The sequence below is a fragment of the Schistocerca americana genome, chromosome 3 (assembly GCF_021461395.2).
Source record: "Schistocerca americana isolate TAMUIC-IGC-003095 chromosome 3, iqSchAmer2.1, whole genome shotgun sequence".
Classification (NCBI taxonomy): domain Eukaryota; kingdom Metazoa; phylum Arthropoda; class Insecta; order Orthoptera; family Acrididae; genus Schistocerca; species Schistocerca americana.
In genome coordinates this window covers 387,605,007-387,624,391 of record NC_060121.1, presented here as the reverse complement: position 1 = coordinate 387,624,391, position 19,385 = coordinate 387,605,007, and the positions used below count along the sequence as shown (strand labels likewise).

Below are 19,385 nucleotides of genomic sequence, written 5' to 3'. Positions count from 1 at the left end.
GAGGTCTCACATCGTGACAGCTACAGACCCATAAGCTTACTCAACGCTGGGAAAAGTACTGGAACGTGTCCTCCTGAAACGCATGCTGGACATCCTTGAGGCACACAACATCATCCGATCAGAGCAGTTTGGCTTCCAGGCGAAGCTGTCGGCTGAGTTACAACTACTACGCATCACGGAATCTATCCAAGACAATTTCAACTAGAAAAAACATACCATTGGAGTCTTTCTCGATATAGAGAAGGCTTACTATAAAGTATGGCGACGCAACTTGATCGTCAAGCTCCAACGTACCACTCCTCTGCCAGACTACTATTTAAAAAATTTCGACAATTTTCTTCAGGATCGCAGATTATATATTCGCATTGATGACAAGAATTCAACAACACGGCCTGTCCTTGAAGGACTTCCACAAGGACCAGTCATATCTCCACTGCTGTTTAATTTATACATTAACGACCTCCCGATGGTGCCACATGTTACTGCCAGTTTCTATGCTGACGACACAACGCTCCTGACTGCAGGCACCAGAATGGACCACCTCATCACAGCGCCAATTAGATTTAGTGGACCACTGGGCCGACAGGAACAAAACAACGGTCAGTGCAGTGAAAACCATAGTTATTGTCTTCACAAGTCGGAGACATCAATGAACGCCTACGGATATCAGACCAGACACTCCCCTGGGCAACAACTGTAAAATACCTTGGAGTGCATCTGGACGCCAAACTGCTGTATAGTCATCATATTATGGAGAAGAAGACGTCTGGCCTCAAAATACTGGAAGCTCTCCTCCCATTTCTGAAGAGCTCGTACCTCAGCCAACGCACGAAACTCCAGCTGTACCACGCCACAGTCGAACCATCTGTTTTGTATGGATCGACCTCTTGGGGTACTACGTGTGCCACTAACTACAAGAAGTTACAGGTAATACAAAGCAGAAGATTACGATGGATCACTGGAACCCAATGGTGGATCCGGAATCATGTAAAGTAACCTCTGGCGTGCCACAGGGGAGTGTTATGGGACCATTGCTTTTCACAATATATATAAATGACTTAGTAGATAGTGTCGGAAGTTCCATGCGGCTTTTCGCGGATGATGCTGTAGTATACAGAGAAGTTGCAGCATTAGAAAATTGTAGCGAAATGCAGGAAGATCTGCAGCGGATAGGCACTTGGTGCAGGGTGTAGTGACGTAACAAGACTGTTACGCCACTTGAGGTAGCTGATAGGAAGGCACGCGTACACACACGCCGACGGGCGTCAAGTCTGGAACAGGATAGCTATTGAATGGTAGCAAGAAAAGTGCGTAGCTGCTTTATACTTAACTTTAATGATCCTTGTGATACATCTCTCTTGACTATACAAATGCGACTCGTAAGATACATGCACTGTTACAATTGGCGCCTTGCTAGGTCGTAGCCATGGACTTAGCAGAAGGCTATTCTAACTGTCTCTCGGCAAATGAGAGGAAGGCTTCGTCCGTATTATCGCTAGCAATGTCGTCGTACAACTGGGGCGAGTGCTCTATCGTATATCGAGACCTGCCTTGTGGTGGCGCTAGGTCTGCGATCACTCAGTGGCGACACGCGGGTCCGACATGTACTAAATGGACCGCGGCCGATTTAAACTACCACCTAGCAAGTGTGGTGTCTGGCGGTGACACCACACAGGGAGTGGCAACTGACCCTTAACATAGACAAATGTAATGTATTGCGAATACATAGAAAGAAGGATCCTTTATTGTATGATTATATGATAGCGGAACAAACACTGGTAGCAGTTACTTCTGTAAAATATCTGGGAGTATGCGTGCGGAACGATTTGAAGTGGAATGATCATATAAAATTAATTGTTGGTAAGGCGGGTACCAGGTTGAGATTCATTGGGAGAGTGCTTAGAAAATGTATTCCATCAACAAAGGAGGTGGCTTACAAAACACTCGTTCGACCTATACTTGAGTATTGCTCATCAGTGTGGGATCCGTACCAGATCGGTCTGACGGAGGAGATAGAGAAGATCCAAAGAAGAGCGGCGCGTTTCGTCACAGGGTTATTTGGTAACCGTGATAGCGTTAAGAAGATGTTTAATAAACTCAAGTGGCAGACTCTGCAAGAGAGGCACTCTGCATCGCGGTGTAAGCTTGCTCGCCAGGTTTCGAGAGGGTGCGTTTCTGGATGAGGTATCGAATATATTGCTTCCCCCTACTTATACCTCCCGAGGAGATCACGAATGTAAAATTAGAGAGATTAGAGCGCGCACGGAGGCTTTCAGACAGTCGTTCTTCCTGCGAACCATACGCGACTGGAATAGGAAAGGGAGGTAATGACAGTGGCACGTAAAGTGCCCTCCGCCACACACCGTTGGGTGGCTTGCGGAGTATCGATGTAGATGTAGATGTAGATGATATTCATCGAGCCTTAAGCGGATCTTACCTCTCAGACAAGGTGAAGGAGAAGGCACGAACCTTATTCTGAAGTTGGACATGATACGCGACAGTACACCACAGCTCACCACAGTAGGTACGGTAGAAACCTCACGCAACCACAAATATAAGGTACCGACGGCGATAGTGTTTGAGCCTCCGTAAATGTTTTCCCTAGGTAATTCTCCATAATTTAAGGACATAAAGTCCTTTAGCACTTCTACACACTGTTTTCAAACACACGCCAAAAGCAGCGAGTTATAGGACCCCTTTGTGTGCCCAAACTAAAGCTGAAAGAAGAATAAATAAATAAAGCGAAAATTTTTACCCTTTCCATTCCCTATAGAAGTAAAAATCAACAAAGTTGATCAGACTTCAGCACCACTACCACAATAAAAAAAAAAGCAATATCGATGTACTTCATGGGCAAATTACAGGACGACAAGCACATTCAGCACCAGTTATGGTTGGTCAGATTCAGCTGTGACTCTTGATGTATTATATCGATAAGAAGCAACATTGCCTTTTTCTCCTGAGAATATCATTTGGAGACAAGTAACCAAAAAAAATGTGTTTGATTCTGCTTCCAATATGGCAGTTGTGGTTAATACTCCACATGCCTACAGGACTTTGCAATGTTAACACAGCAGAATTCAAACATTTGTATAAGTGTAATGAAATGAAAACAATATTACTGAGTCATGTGAATGCCTCACTTTTGTCCTGATACAGTTCAAGACTCTGGAGAAAAATTTTACACATGGTGTTTACTTGGCAACTGCAAAAAAATGGTTCAAATGGCTCTGAGCACTATGGGACTTATCATCTTAGGTCATCAGTCCCCTAGAACTTAGAACTACTTAAACCTAATTAACCTAAGGACATCACACACATCCATGCCCGAGGCAGGATTCGAACCTGTGACCGTAGCAGTCCCGCGGTTCCGGACTGCAGCGGTAGAACCGCACGGCCGGCAAAGCAACTGCACACACAAGAATTTTCTGCCGATACTACAACCTCCTACACGTGTAAGCTTTTCCTGTTTTACCTTCAAGTACTGCACTTAAACTATTCCTGATTTAACTGGAAGATCCGTACTTCCCACTTTCATATCAACAGCCTCAAAACGCATATTCTAGACCTCGAGCTATGTTACAGGTTAGCGTCACCACACCAAGATTGTGGGGAAACGGGGTGGGGGGCATGTCACTTTCCAAAAAGTCTTTACCAATAATTAAATGGCGGAAAATTTACAGGTATAGGACGGCTTAACATGGGGAAAATGAGATTTTCCTTATTCACTCACTGTATTTAACATTTACTAATCATTCCTTTAAAATAGCATAATAACTTCAATTGAAAACTGTTCAATCACTCATTCTGCACACTTATTTCATAATTATGGCACTTTTAAACTGCAAATCCTGTAAGAGTTGTCTTGAATCTTCACGATTCTCTGTCAAGAGCCTTGATGTGGATAGGTACGTACAGTAACCAGTAATCAGAGTCGAAACAGCGTCTGCAAAATCACAAGGATTATTAAACATTTTTGCTGTCACTAATTACAAGCAATGTGATTGACAGAGTAGTATTGCCAACATTCCCTGTAATGAAAGCCACTCAATGGGGGATGTTTCACATTTGCAAGAACGAACTCAGTTAAATAATTAAGTTCATCGAAACACTTACAAACTAACCTCTCGTCTCACGAAGAAAGTCTAAAGACGCAGTGGCAATTTTTCCAGGTTTGTTGACATTGATATTTTGAATTATCGAAATACTGAGTGTCTGAAATGTAGTTGGGATACCTGTGAAAACATAACAATACGTTAGAATTCGTTTTCTAAACACGAACAGTTAGGTACTGTATGGCTACTTACACTATTAATATTTTCAAATTTGTTTCTTTAATACAATATTAAAGCTAACGGAAGAACAAATGTAAAACATACTTACTAATGACAGTTTTGTTGAGATGCAATTTTCTGTGTGGACAAGTGTAAGTTTTTCATATGATGATAAATCGTTGAAATTGGAGGAATCGCAGAAATCGCAGGAGTCACAGAAATTGCAGAAGTAGCAGGACTCGCAGAAATAGCAGTGATAGAGTGTGGAGGGACACAAGACTTGAAATCGTTAACTGCGATTCTTAACTGCGACAGCACAGTTAAGAATAACAGATACTGAAAAGTAGCATTCACATAAATAACTGATATCGGAAAATCGAAGTTTAGCCTATCACTAGTTTGGCGTAAAAGTGAGGCTCACAATGCTACGAGAATTTCAAAGAGAGTACAACATAGATTAATTCCCCAACGATACAGCAACTCTTATCAAGGAGCATTTGCTGGAACTGGACAGTGGACACTAATCTGAAATGATATTTTCCTTCAATCAACGGCAACCGAACATGGATAAGGAAGCTATTTTCAGTCAATTTAGAATCCTGTAATTTGTGAGATTCAAGTTCTGACTCGTTAACTGTGCTGTCGTTGACAGATTTTTGGATACCGTATCTTGTCGTCAAGAGATCCCGCTATAGCGGAACAAGCGATGAAATTTCTAATGCCTTTAGATTAGATACATACCGCTAAGTATCAATCGGGGTTTTCAACATTGGTGTTCCTGAAGAAATAAATAGGCCTATATAAACCGATCGGAAGTTGCACCGGTAAAGATAACGTCTATTGAACCGAATTTGGAGTTCATAGTTAAAAATAAACAGCTACATACTTCTCACTAATAGAGGACAGCTAAGGTGATACAACTGTGAAAGTGTAATTATCATTTTATTGTTAAAGGTTGACGCTTGAAATACATTGTATACTGTATAGACTTTAGAAAGTGTTTTAATTTGCTTCGTTATCAGCCACACGAGAATTTGAGCTTTTGCGTCCTGTAAGTGCAGTTGGGGTCTCGATGGCATCATTAGAAATGTTAATCGTGTCAGCTGTGCTCATTTTCTCTGCTTTAAGATATATTAACAATTAAAAAAACCTTTGTTTCCATTACCATTAACGACACACAGTATACATTTTTCGTATGAAACTAAAATATTTGTATGAAATTTTGTGTGCACTTTTCTCTTACTTTATTCCAAGTGGGAAAATAAAAATTCTGTTTCACCACGTCCGGATTACTTACTATACCTGTTGCTGACGAATTTGCAACGAATGTTTTCGTATCTGGCTTTATGCAGAAACTCGTTTCCTATGAGTCAACTCGCAGTTGGCACCAGTGGCCAGTTCGTTCGTACGAAATAACTCGCAGTTGGCAGGCAACGCGTTAAGCTTTTCAGTCTGGCACTACGTAACTTGACGTAGCTCTTATGAATCGTATTACAAAGCGTATTATCAGGGGAGATAGCGTAAAACATTTTACTTAAGATTTAGCTGGTGACATTTGAAATGCTGTACAAACTTTCATTAGCTACGAACCATTATGATTAAACCAGCTGTCAAATAAAAAACGGCATTAAAATCGGATCTTTCGTTCGGAAGTTATGATACCACTGACATACACTCTCAAACACACTTTCAACTTGTAACACCCCTTTGTTTGCGTTGCCAGTTAATCACGAAAAAAGTGCAGTAATAGTCTGAGTTCTGGCATCCATGCATTACATCCAATAAGAAGAGCCCACTTCGATTTGCATGGGAGTGTCATATATCACAACAGAAAAAAATTATAGCGTTCTGAGAGACGATCCATAGTAGTTGAGGGTTAATTAACAGCGGAGTTACCACACTGTTTATGACACTGAATAATAAATACGTTACTTACCTCTCTTGAAGTTCGGAACTGAAAACTTAGTTACTTTAGGGCATTGCGAAACGGTACAATACGCCAACAGAACTATCACGAAAGGGCTACCGTCACGGAAAACCTGCTCAGTAATACCAACTTCAGAACAAGCATTATTGAAGGTCTCGAACGTGTCAGCTGACAGATCGTGTAAACGCATTCTGTAATGTGGTATGTTAGGTTTGGGAAATGATATGGAAATAAAGTATAAAACACTTTTACACCGCTAAAAATGTAGAAATATCCGATAACCGAGACTTGGATTTGACCTGTAAAAACCACAACATTAAGGCGTCTCGGCTGAACCCGGTCAGAACAAGGAGACAGGACTCCAAAAACCGTAACTGTCCCGGTCAAATCGGGACGTCTGGTCACTTTACGTAATATACGTCCTCGTGCCAGTGGCGGATACATAAAAACCTCATGGAGGGGGTGCTAAAGCTATCTTGAGCTACCTTTAATTTTACCGTGATAAAAAATAATCAAGTCACAAGCAAAGTTTAAGAAAGTTTTATTTAAACTGACTATACCCATACACAGGAGAATGCCATCTTCCTTAAATGATGAATTCCATGCGCCTATTCTTTCTGGAAAATTGGTTAATGACATCGTCAATAGGACAATCAATGTCAGGGTGAGTGTTCAACAGAGTGATGCCATTAAGTCGACACTCCTTCACTGTCGACCTCAGCTATGTCTTTGTACGCCGCAATGCTGAAAAACTTCTTTCTGCTGTAGCAACAGATGCAAGTAGAGAAGCAAATAATTTGTACAGCACGTGCAAAGTAGAATAGTCAGATCTAGGACAAACAGACGACGCTTGCATTACGGAATCACGATCATTAAGGGTGTTTATGCTCGTTTGCTTGTATTGAAGAATCTCTCCCATTAGTCTCTCTTTAATCACAAAGAGTGATTCTTCTTCAAAGAACAGTGGCTCACTTAAGCACTGATTCAATTTATGTGCCAGATCATTTCCGTCATGTTTCAATAGTTGTGAGGGCAAAGTATGTTGAATTTTAAATGGTAAATATTTTCTTGTTAAATATTTTCTCTGTACAAGGAAACAGTAGAATATTCGTCACTTTTCTCCAAGAAATGGCAGACAGAATAACGCATTGAGATCACTAGAATGGCCGTGACTTTTCTCATAGGTATGTGTTAGCTGTCTATATGCCAGACAGAAACGTATAAAATACGATGACGCGGATGCGCGTGCTACATCGGAAAGTACAACTACTCGGTAACTCGATTCAGTCGAGTCGACTGACGAAAGAAAAGAACGAATAGCGTACGGGCTGACTGGTGGGGGCGGCGCAGGTGGCAATGGCAGACGGCCCCGCAAGGGGGAGGGGGGGGGGGCCGTGCACCCCCATATGTGTCTGTCACTGCCTTGTACGGAATGCTGTCTTGCAAATCTAGTAGTTCTAGTTGCATTTCTGAAGGAGCAGTATCTGGTACAACTTAAATTGTAATGCTAAACAGTTTTAACTCATTTTGTAGGCATCACAAGTCCTGAAACCTCACCTCAAAACTTTGACAAAGTTGTACAATAATTTGTTAATCACCAAAACTTATTTCTCCAGGCTATTGTAGGGATGAAAAACATTTAAATTTTTTCAAGATTCCACTACCAAGTTGCTTTTCAAATAGATGAAGTTTGCCCATGAAAACATAATTTTACCAGACATATCAACAATTAATAAATTCTTTCCTTGAAGTGGTGTAAATTTCTTGTAATGTCAGTCAGGAAGGCCAGGTCAGCTACTCATGCCTCTCTCCTTTCATGCCCATAAACAATGCAATTTATTCCTGTTGTTGTTGTTGTTGTTGTTGTGGTCTTCAGTCCTGAGACTGGTTTGATGCAGCTCTCCATGCTACTCTATCCTGTGCAAGCTTCTTCATCTCCCAGTACCTACTGCAGCCTAAATCCTTCTGAATCTGCTTAGTGTATTCATCTCTTGGTCTCCCTCTACGATTTTTACCCTCCACGCTGCCCTCCAATACTAAATTGGTGATCCCTCGATGTCTCGGATGCAACTACTGAAAAGGCTGCTGCCCCTCTTCAGGAACCAGACGTTTGTCTGGCCTCTCAACAGATACCCCTCCGTTGTGGTTGCACCTACGGTACGGCCATCTGTATCGCTGAGGCACGCAAGCCTCCCCACCAACGCCAAGGTCCGTGGTTCATGGGGGGGGGGGGGGGGGGGGGGAGGGTCGCAATTTATTCCTAGATTGTGAAAAATACATTGAGAAATTTGCCGCTGCTAAGTCACTGTACTGTGCAGTGATAAGGATACCACTATAGGCCACTTCCAGGTGGTGCAAAAAGCCTTTGAACTGATGACAGTTGACACTGTGGCACCTTACAAAATTTACACACTTCACCATGACCATCATGATGTCGGCGTGTTTCACACTTTCAATACAAGGACTTCCTGGTTCACAAAACAGTGTACGCTTTACTTTTCTTTCAAAAATTCCATTTGTGTTTTTCCTTCAGACAAAATTTTGCTGGCTCCCAGCCATTTGTGGTGCATTGCCTGTTGCCACAGAACAAAGCCTATCCCACGGCAAGCAGATTTTCTACAGACTCACAGACAACCTCAAATATGTCATAACCTGTGGTTGTATACTCCACTGGTATCACATCTAGCAGTTCCTCGAAAACAAGTAGTTCTGAATTAATGCTCCTCACAAATATTGTGAGCTGTTTTAGTCTGTGACATCTGTGGCCTCATCAAGGGCTAACAAAAAGCTATAAAAGTGTGGCATTTCTGCTTCAGTTGATTTTCGAAATCCGTGCCCATATTGTGGATCGATGAGATAACATACGCTTGCAAAGGTAAACTACTTCAAATTTTGTAATGTCAGTTGGCTCTAAGCACTCAGCAATGGTGAGCAGGCATGATTTCAGCAAGGGACCTATTCAGAATGGTGTTCCAGTTGTCGGAATGATGAGTGCAGCTTTGTGGCTTGCTTGAACCACCGCATCAGTTGACTCTTTGTCAACATCAGCAGTCTACAGTAGTTGCACAACACGTGTGTAATAATCAGTACCTATACAAAGCACACAGGAGAAGTATGCATTCATTTGTTATATTTATTAATTTATTTTGCAGCAGATTTACCTGCTGCTGAACTTCTCTCTTCAGTGTGACAATGACTTGCTTTCCTGCGTTACTGTGTGACTCATTGTAGTTCGTCACATGAAGAGACATGTAGTGATGCTGTATAATATACTTCTTCATTGCATTCAGAGCTTTGGGCCACATAAGACAACAAGGCAACCCATCTTTCTCAACAAACAAAAAGCATTCTTCCCAAACTGGAGAAAATGGCAACAGGTTACTTCCAGAACTCGTTGTCATCGCGAAGTCCGCTGGCAAGTACAAGATGTAACTGAACAACAGGAACATAACACAGGAGTCCGGATGTGCGTTGAAATGGGCCCTTGTGGGTAGCCTACTCCTTACCACCTGTTCACCAGATGAGCCCAAGAGTGCCTGTGGGTGCCCGTGCCCCATAGGGTCAACTTGGAACAGCTTGCAATAAGTTACAGGATTGGTTAAAAGACGTTTTACCTGACCATTGGATTGGGCCACAAGGGGCCAGATAACAGCTTATTTTGCATGACTCCATGTCAACACATGATCTGATGCCATGCAACTTTTACTTTGGGTGTTCATAAAGGATCACACATATGTGCTTTCATCTACCTGACTTTAGTAACAGCATTGTTATGACAATTACTCCAGACACACTGACTAAGGTTTGACACGAACTCGCCTATTGACTCCATGGGCGATGAATGGTGCTCACATTCAACACTTGAAGCAAGAGAGAGAGAATAAAAGAAAAGAAAAAAGAAAAGCCAACTGTTTGAGGTGTTGTTTCATTTCATGTGTTATTTATAATCGTAAGTCGAAAGTAGTAAATGCTACAAAGCCTTAAAACCCATACATTCATTTTGAAACACCCTGTACATATATACTCCACAAGCTAAAATGCAGTTGAAGGCAGAAGGTCCCTTGTACTACTGCCAATAATTCTCTTTCCTGTTCCATATGCAAATGGAGCCATGGGAAAAGATCTTCTAAATGCTACCATATGAGTATTGGTTTGTCTTGTCTTCATGGTCCTTGTTGTTGTTGTGGTCTTTAGTCCAGATACTGGTTTGATGCGGCTCTTCATGCTAGTCTATGACACTTAAATCTATACTTGATGTTAACAAATTTCTCTTGTTCAGGAATGCTTTCCTTGCCATTGCCAGTCTACATTTTATATCCTCTCTACTTCGACTATCATCAGTTATTTTGCTCCTCAAATAGCAAAACTCATTTACTACTTTAAGCGTCTCGTTTCCCAATCTAATTCCCATAGCATCACCCGATTTAATTCGACTACATTCCATTATCCTCGTTTTGCTTTTGCATGGTCCTTATGTGAAATAAACATTGATCAACCAGAACATTATGACCATCTACTTAATAGCTGGTATGTCCACCTTTGGCGCAGATAACAGCAGCAACGCATCATTACGTGGAAGCAATGAACCCTTGGCAGGCTGCTGGAGGGAGATGGCACCACATCTGCACACACAAGTCACCTAATTTCTTTAAATTCTGGGGAGGGAGGTGATTAGCTCTGACCACGTTCAGTCACATCCCAGATGTTTTCGATCAAGTTCAGATCTGGTGATTTGGAGTGACCAGCACATCAACTGGAATTCGCCACTGTGTTCCTTGAACCACTCCATCATAATCCTGGCCTTGCGACATGGCACATTCTCTTGCTAAATAATAATGTCGTGTGACGAGGGCCTCCCGTTGGGCAGACCGTTCGCCTGGTGCAAGTCTTTCGATTTGACGCCACTTCGGCGACTTGCGCGTCGCTGGGGATGAAACGATGATGATTAGGACAACACAACACCCAGTCCCTGAGCAGAGAAAATCTCCGACCCAGCCGGGAATCGAACCCGGGCCCTTAGGATTGACATTCTGTCGCACTGACCACTCAGCTACCGGGGGCGGACATTCTCTTGCTGAAAAATGCCAACTCCTTGGCACTTCGTGGTGTCTTGCATGAGCTCCACTGGCCCCATGGATGCCCACATGAATTTTTCCCAGAGCATAATGGAGTTTCCGCCAGGTTCTCTCCATCCCGCAGTACGGGTGTCAAGGAACTGTTCCCCTGAAAGATAACAGATTTGCGCCCTAGCATTGGCATGATGAAACAGATATCAGGATTCTTCAGACCATGCAATGCTCTGCCACTGCACCAATGTCCAGTGCTGACGGTCACATCCCATTTCAGTCATAGTTGCTAATGTCATTTTGTTAACATTGGCACACACATGGGTCTTGAGCTGTGGAGGCCCATCGTTAGGATTGTTCAGTGTACTGTGTCTTCAGACACACTTTTACTCTGCTCAGCCTTGAAGTATGATGTTAGTTCTGCCACAGTTCAGTGCCTGTCCTGTTTTACCAGTCTGCCCAGTCTGCCCAGTCTATAATGTCCAACATCTGTAATGAGGGGTGGCCATCCATCCCCACAATGTCTGGACGTGGTTTCACCTGTGTTTTGCCACATGTTGAAGATATTCATCACAGGACACCTGAAGTATCCAACAAGTTGTGCGGTTTCTCAAATGCTCATGCTGAGTTCTGGGCCATCACAATCTGCCCTTGGTTGAACTCAGATAAATTGCATGACTTCCCCATTCTACATGTGGACAGCGTGCTCTCTGATACTACATGTACCATGTGTATGTCAGACTAGCAATTATTCCTCACCAAGTGATGCTGCTATCAACTGGATGGGTTTATACCGATAGTGGGTTGGTGTTCGTAATGTTCTGGCTGACCAGTGTTTGTTGGTGGCAGTCGAACCACTCAGTAATCCGTCACAAATACTGGTTCTCTAATTTTATCAATAGCTTTCACAGAAAGAACATTTTCTTCCTTTCAGGGATTCCACTTTGAGTTGAAGGAGCATTTCCGTAACACTTGCTTGTTAGTCAAATCTACTGGAAACATATCCAGCACCAGGTCTGTGAATTGTTCTGATGTCTTCCTTTAACGTACCTGGTGGGGATCCCAAATATTCGAGCAGTATTCCAGAGTGGGTCATGGATGTGTTCTGTACACTGTCTACTGTGCACTTCCCTAGAATTCCCCTAATAAACCAAAGTAAACCATTCACTTTCCCTACAAACGATGTTATAAGGGCTGTTCGAAATGCATCTGACTTTTATTTACAAAATCAATCTTTATTGAAATACAATTGTTTGATGCTGTTCACCTTCAAAGTAGTCCTCTTGAGCTTCCACCCATCTCCCCCAATGCTACTGCCTCTGCTGGAAGCATCGCTGAAAAGCCTCTTTTGGCATGGTGCACAGCTGCTCCACAAAATTCTGTATAATGTGATTCCTTTTTTGAAACCTGGTTACTTACAGAGTCTTTTTCATTTATGCAAAGCCAGAAGACACTTGGTATTAGGTCAGGGGAATAAGGAGGTTGATAAACCTCAGCTGTGTTGTGTTTGGCCATCAATTGAGAACAATGAGTGGGTGTGTTATTATGGTGAAGGTGCCAACTGTCCACAGCTCACAAACCTAGTGCCAGGATGGTTCCTTTAAAAGAGCATGGATGACTTCCTTTCCCATCCTTCCCTAATCTGATGGGACCAATGAAATCGCTGTTTGGTACCCTCCCCCAAATCAACCAATCACAAGTCTGGCTGTTTGCATCTCACTGCTTCAGTGAGAAAGTGATACAAAATCTCTTGGTAATACTCCTTATTGACATTAGTACCTTCTGGGGTGTACCTGTGAAGGACCACACCATTAGAGTTGTAAAAGATGGTTAGCATGGCTTTCACTATGCTGTAGACCTGCATTGCTTTTTTGGTTCTCAGGGGTGATGGATGCTTCCACTTTGACTGGAACTTTGTTTCTGGGTCGTACCCATAAGCCCAGGACTCGTCACCAGTGATCTCTGCGTTGAGAAAGTTTGGATGACTGTTCACAGTATCCAGCATGTCCTGTGAATACTCCAATGAAAGATGCTTCTGCTCAGTTGTTAGCAACTCAGCACAAATTTTGCTGAAGTCCTTCTGAATCCCAAATGTTTGTTTAAAATGGAACGAATGGAACCAACACTAATTTCAACCTCATTCACAAATTCTCTGATCATGAATAATCCATCTTGCATTACCAGGTTCCTCACGTGATCTATACCAACCTCATTTGCATATGCTGAGGGTCTACCTGTACTTGCTTCACTCACTGATAAGCAGCTTTCTTTGTAGATGTTGCACCACTCCTTTATCTCTGTGGTACATGTTGCTTCATCCACAAACACTTGTTAAATCTTGCAGATTGTTTCAACCTGATAATCGCTGAGCTTAAAAGATAATTTGGGGAATAATGTTGTTCCACTTTTTCTGTCATTTTGCCCACGTTACAAAATCTGACAACTACCACTTACATGTGTTCAGCTGCAATGGCTATAAAAAAAATGGTTGTTTCTGCAGTCATGAAAAATATCAGGCATGCACACTATGTATGTATACAAACAGTGTGTGTGCACACCCTAATACCATTGTTAGATTCAACAAAAAAAGAGGTTCGATGCATTTTGAATAGCCCTTGTACATTCTCATTCCATTTTATGTTGCTCTGAAAGGTTATACCTAGATATTTAGTCAACGTTCTGTACCCCAGCCCAACACATTTGAAGACCCAGGGGCTGGTATGGACATTGATGATGGTGACTGGGGCATTACTGCAATTGTGGACACTGCAGTTGTCAATGTAAGCACCACTGTCAGCCATGTCTTTCCAGCTGACCTGTCAGGGCTTGTAGCTGCCCTTTAAAGTTAGCAGCATGGCCAGTTTGTCTATTAGTTGTGATTTCTCTTCAATTCTTATGGATCTCGCTACACTCCATTGTCTTAGTTCTTCATTCAATACGCCTTAGTATTTCAACCTTAGTTTGCTCTTTGCACTTGTTATTCTGCTGTGCTGACTCAGTTGTCTGTTGTTCTCTCATGCTGTCCGTTTTCTTGTGGGTCACTGTCAATGGTCTCGGCCAGTTGGCCAGCCACAGTTGATTCTGAATTCATTTCCAAGCTTGTCCAATTCCCATCATTGTAACTGGTGATGAGGTAAACGGTTGGTGGTGTTCGTGGTGTTCCATGGATGTCAAGCTCATGCAACTAGTCGAACAGCAATAGCAACAGCTGCTCCTGTAGCAGCAGTTGTTCCAGCAGTTTCAGCATCAGCAACAGCAGTTCTAACAACAATTTAAAGTTTTGTCCAATTGCTTACAGATTCAGGGTTTCCAAACCATCTAGGCTGTGGTCACTTCCCAACCCGACTGCCACCCACTTGTGCTTGCGCCATTTAATGTCATTAAAGAAGATTGAGACATTTATTTGCGGTGGCTGACACCACACTTTACCATTTTGCAGGTTTTGGATGACTCTCTTTGACGATCATCCTTCCTTTTTTGGGCTCCCCGGAGATGCTTTCGTTGCTAAAGGAGAAGTGGACTCCATTCTCGCCTCCAGTTGCACTTATGATCGAAGAGATGTGGTAATTGTTGTCCAATAATTATTTGCAATGAGTCCATGTGGTCACATTGTGCACTGAGTTCCATTAATACCACAAGGCACCTAGTCAGCCGTACCATTCATGGACAACAGATTTTCAAGGGTTGAGTCAGTATTGTAATCTCACTTGTACAAACTCAGCTTGCAAAACTTCATATGCAGATTCACTGATCTGAGATGTGGTCCAACTTGCTTCTGATCTGGAAGTTTGTACTGTAATCCCCCAACTGGACAACCTTTCCCTATACAATATTTTGAAAATCATACATTCTTTTGAGACCACACAGGCTGCAAATGAATGCATCATACCTCGACCTCAGGTAGCAACGATCCAGCATAATTCCTTTATTTTGAATGTCTCTGTAACCTCTGAATAGCCTGTCATGACTCGTTGAGGTAAGCAGTGGGGTCTCTCATCATGCCCTGATTGCCTCATGTCACACCTGCATGCACACTGTCCAGGTCATTGGGCACACATTGGGCACACATTGAGCATTATGGGAAACATGAGCATCTCCTCACTGTTTGTTATGAACCATCAATACAGTCAGATTCCACCACCCATATGCATCAGGGAATGGTGAATGAACTTCAGGCAGCTGTTTCTCAGGGTGATTCTTCTACTTTTAAGTTACTTATGACCCCCATGGCTGCAACCCAGGACGTCTGCTACTGGCTGGACACAGGAGAACGGTTTCTTCGACCAACCTCCACATAAATGCTCGTATTGGATCCCCTGACTTGGCCCCACCCTTCCTTATGTTGGTCACCTATGGTAACAGTTCAGTTCCTCTCCAGGATCAATTCATAGTCAACAATACATAAAAACTGGTTGTTCAGTTGATAACTCTGTTTTTTGTTGATAGACACTCAGCTGGCAACATTTATGGCCTCAGTGCCTTCTTTCTGTTTGGGTTCGCCATCACTGACAATGTTTGTGTCATTATCTAACATGGTTCCCTACTAGACCCTGACAACCTGTAGTCTCTGTTTGACCCTGACCTTGGGTGCACCACAGATTTCTAGGCCCATATCTCCCTATGTGCTAATGCTGCCTCAATCTTTTGCCCCTGGCCCACCCTCACCATGCCTGGGATCACATTCATCTTGACTTCGCTGGCCCCTTTCTGGGATCTATATGGCTCATTGTCATGGATGCTTATTGTAACAACCAACGTGTGGTCAGCATGACGTCCACCAATGATGGTACTCACACTGCTCTCATCCCAGTTCTCTCCATTGAAGGGCTTCTTCACACCATCATGTCAGATAATGGGCCCCAATTTACTGCACTGACTTTCAAACAATCTTGTGCCTCAAGTGGCATTAAGCACCAATGTAGTCCACCATCTCACCTGTCCTCCAATGTTAAAGTGGAGCATATGGTCCGTACATTTAAGCAATAAATGTTGAAAGTGGTGGGTACTTCCAAGAAAACAGCTGCACTCACACTATTTCTCAGCACCTTCCATTCCACTTCTGTCCATGACCAAGGCCCAATGGTGCTCTTCCACGGGTGGCAGCCACATACTCTCATCCATCTCCTGGCCACACAATTGATAGAAACCCGAACCCAGCTTGCCAGGCACTTTCTGCTGGGTGCAGCCATGTGGGCATATTCCACCTTTCTGCCTTCCTCAGAATCATCCAGGGTGCTTCCGACTCTATGTGCCCTTTTGAGGGGGAGGGTTCTGGTACCCCAGCCCAGCACATTTATAGACCTGCTGGATGGTATGGACATCGATATTGCCAATAGGTGGAACTGCTGTAATTGCAGGCACTGCAGTTGCTGATGTAAGCATTGCTACAAGTCACGCCTTTCCGGCCAGCCTATCAGGGTTTGCGATCACCCTTTAAACTTAGCACTGTGGCCTCTCCATCTGTTACTTGGGATTTCTTTGAATTACCATATAGATCTCACTACACATTGTTGTCTCGGTTCTGAATTCCCTTCTTCTTAGAATTCTGGTCTTTGTTTGCCCTTTGGCCCTTGTTATTCTGCCATACCATTTCCATTGTCTGTCATTCTCTCGTGTCACCCACCTGTTGCTCTCTGGTGACGTGCTGTTGATGCTCTTGGCCAGTTGGCCAGCCACTGCTGGTTCTGAAGTCATTTCCAGACTTGTTCATTTCCAGTCACTGTAGATATGAATATGTCTAGCAGCACACCACTAATAATGTGTCGGAATATAACAGGACTGTGTTTCCTACTCATCTGCATTAACTTGCATTATTTCACGTTTAGAGCAAGCTGCCATTAATCTCACCAAACAGAAGGTCTATGCAAGCCACCTTTATCCTACTATGGTCACTCAAAGAAAAATAGATTACTGTACAAAACAACATCATAAGCAAACAGACACAGATTGCTGCCTGTTCTACCCATCAGATCATTTACTTATACAGGGAACAAGAGCAGTCCCATCACACTTTCCTGGGGCCCTTCTGACGGTATCTGTATGTCTGATAAACTCTTACCATCCAGTGCAATGTAATGTATTCTGCTACTCAAAAATTCTTTGAGCCACTCACATATCTAAAACTTATTCTGTATACTTGGATGCATGTTAGCAGTCTGCAGTGTGACAGTGTGAGAAAGGCTTTCCAGTAAACTAGGACTATGGAATTTGCCTGTTGATCTTTAATCACACCTACAAAATGTTACCTTAAAGAACTAATGACACAAATACCTATTAATACACCAATCTCTTCATTAAAAGTGGCTTAAAGCCTAGGATCAATCACCACAAAGGTGTCAATTTCCAGATCCTGTCTAGAGTTGAAAAATTTGTAAGAGGCATCGTCAAGCTTTTTTCTTTCCAGTGAAAGTCTGGTGAAAAGCAAGACATGAATAGCGATCCTTGTAATTGGAAAAAACAGGTTATGACATAGATTGTTGAAGAGTTTTGGCATGAATTCAAATTTGCCATGAATTTTCTATTGGATGAGTATTCGCAGTCACCTTCAATAAATACTCTTCAATTGAATTCATACTGGACTAATAAAAGGCCATTTATTAGTCCTTTTAATCAATTGGATAAATAAAATTACAGGTTAAAAACATTATATTGCATTGTGACTAAATGGCAGACTTATGCATAAATGGGCTACATATTTCAGAAGCCTGGCAAGGCATATGCGAATGTAGGCACCACGTAGAATGATAACAATATTGTATAGACAGTTAAAGTACAGAGTATAGAAAATAGTCTTAAAATAATAAATAAATGAAGCAACACAAAGAATCAACTCTCAGGCTTAGAGTTACTTACCTATCCCGAGTCAGACACACGAGTTGCTGAAGAATTGTCTTTTTAATGATTTATTGAAAAAGAAGAGTACCATTGTCCATATGATTGCAGAAACTCTCAAGGTTTGCTTCACATTACTGCATGACAGGAGAAGTAGACAAAATTCTCAAGACATTTGACATATAAGTGTTTCATACATTGTGTTTCTGTTGCAGGCAAGCTTGCTGGCAACCTCAATGGGGAACCAAAGATTGGCATCAGCAACATCGTCAAGGCATACTACCTTAGCGCATTGTCATACCTTGCGGCATGCTGCCTCTCGTTGGTTACGGCATTGGATACAACAGCGACAGCATAATTCTATTTGAAGAATGTGGCATACACCTTGCTATACAAATCTTAAATGATGTACAGTATAAAAGGAGCTGAGTGCTTCATGTCTTCAACTGAATTTTTTTCATTGTTACCTATTCTCAAGATCCTTTTACCATTTCCCAAAGTTGCCTGCTGGCACATAGAGCATTATTCACTGCACAGGAGGGACTTCATATTTCAGCGGGAATACTCCATTCCAACAAAAACAGACTGTATGTTTACGCTGTATCTTTATACTGTCCCTAATCTTAATGCAAAAATTTGAACAATTATTTTCAGGTTAAGACATAGCTGCAGATTCTTGTCTATTCCTTTAAACAGAGATCATTGAACTTCACACAGAAGTGTGCCTGCTCTACAAGAATTTTCAATTTAAATTTCGCATAATCATTCAGATACGTTTTTAAGTTAAGACACAGCTGCAGATTCTTGTTTATTCCTTTAACCAGAGATTATCAACTTCACTGGATAAAATCCAGTCCCACACACTGTTCCTAAAATGCTGCCTAAACTATGAAATCGCTCCCTCCCCCAAATGGCCTACCCATAAATATACTTTTCTGTATGCACTCCACCCCTCCATTCACAATGACCTTCACATTTTAAAATTCCACCAGTCTCTATCCCTCACAAACCTGATACTGCAAAAACACATCTCCATGGCACAGGCTTCCCAGAACCACCTCTACTCCCTTCACAAGATACTGGTACAGTGCAATACATAGTACACACATACCATCTCTGAAATTGATACCCTTGCACTCCAACACTGGAGGAGCTTTGCAGACACCACCTCCATAAACTATCCAACATGTTGACATCCTACTCCCTCCTTGGCGCACCACTATGCATCAACAGCCATCCTATACACTGTGAACCCCTTGCCATCCCCTCTTAGCACCCAGACCCTGC

The 19,385-nt window shown here is 42.4% G+C and overlaps 1 protein-coding gene across 2 annotated transcripts in view; it reads left to right on the top strand.

Moving 5' to 3' along the window:
- Positions 1-18,544, top strand: part of LOC124607004 — a 70,681-nt gene extending 52,137 nt beyond the window's left edge. For both annotated transcript variants that reach the window (XM_047139153.1, XM_047139152.1), the window contains exon 4: positions 18,314-18,544. In XM_047139153.1, coding sequence (XP_046995109.1) covers positions 18,314-18,466 — 153 coding nt within the window. In that variant the 3' untranslated portion in view covers positions 18,467-18,544. The remainder of the gene's footprint in view (positions 1-18,313) is intronic.
- Positions 18,545-19,385: the final 841 nt, after the last annotated feature.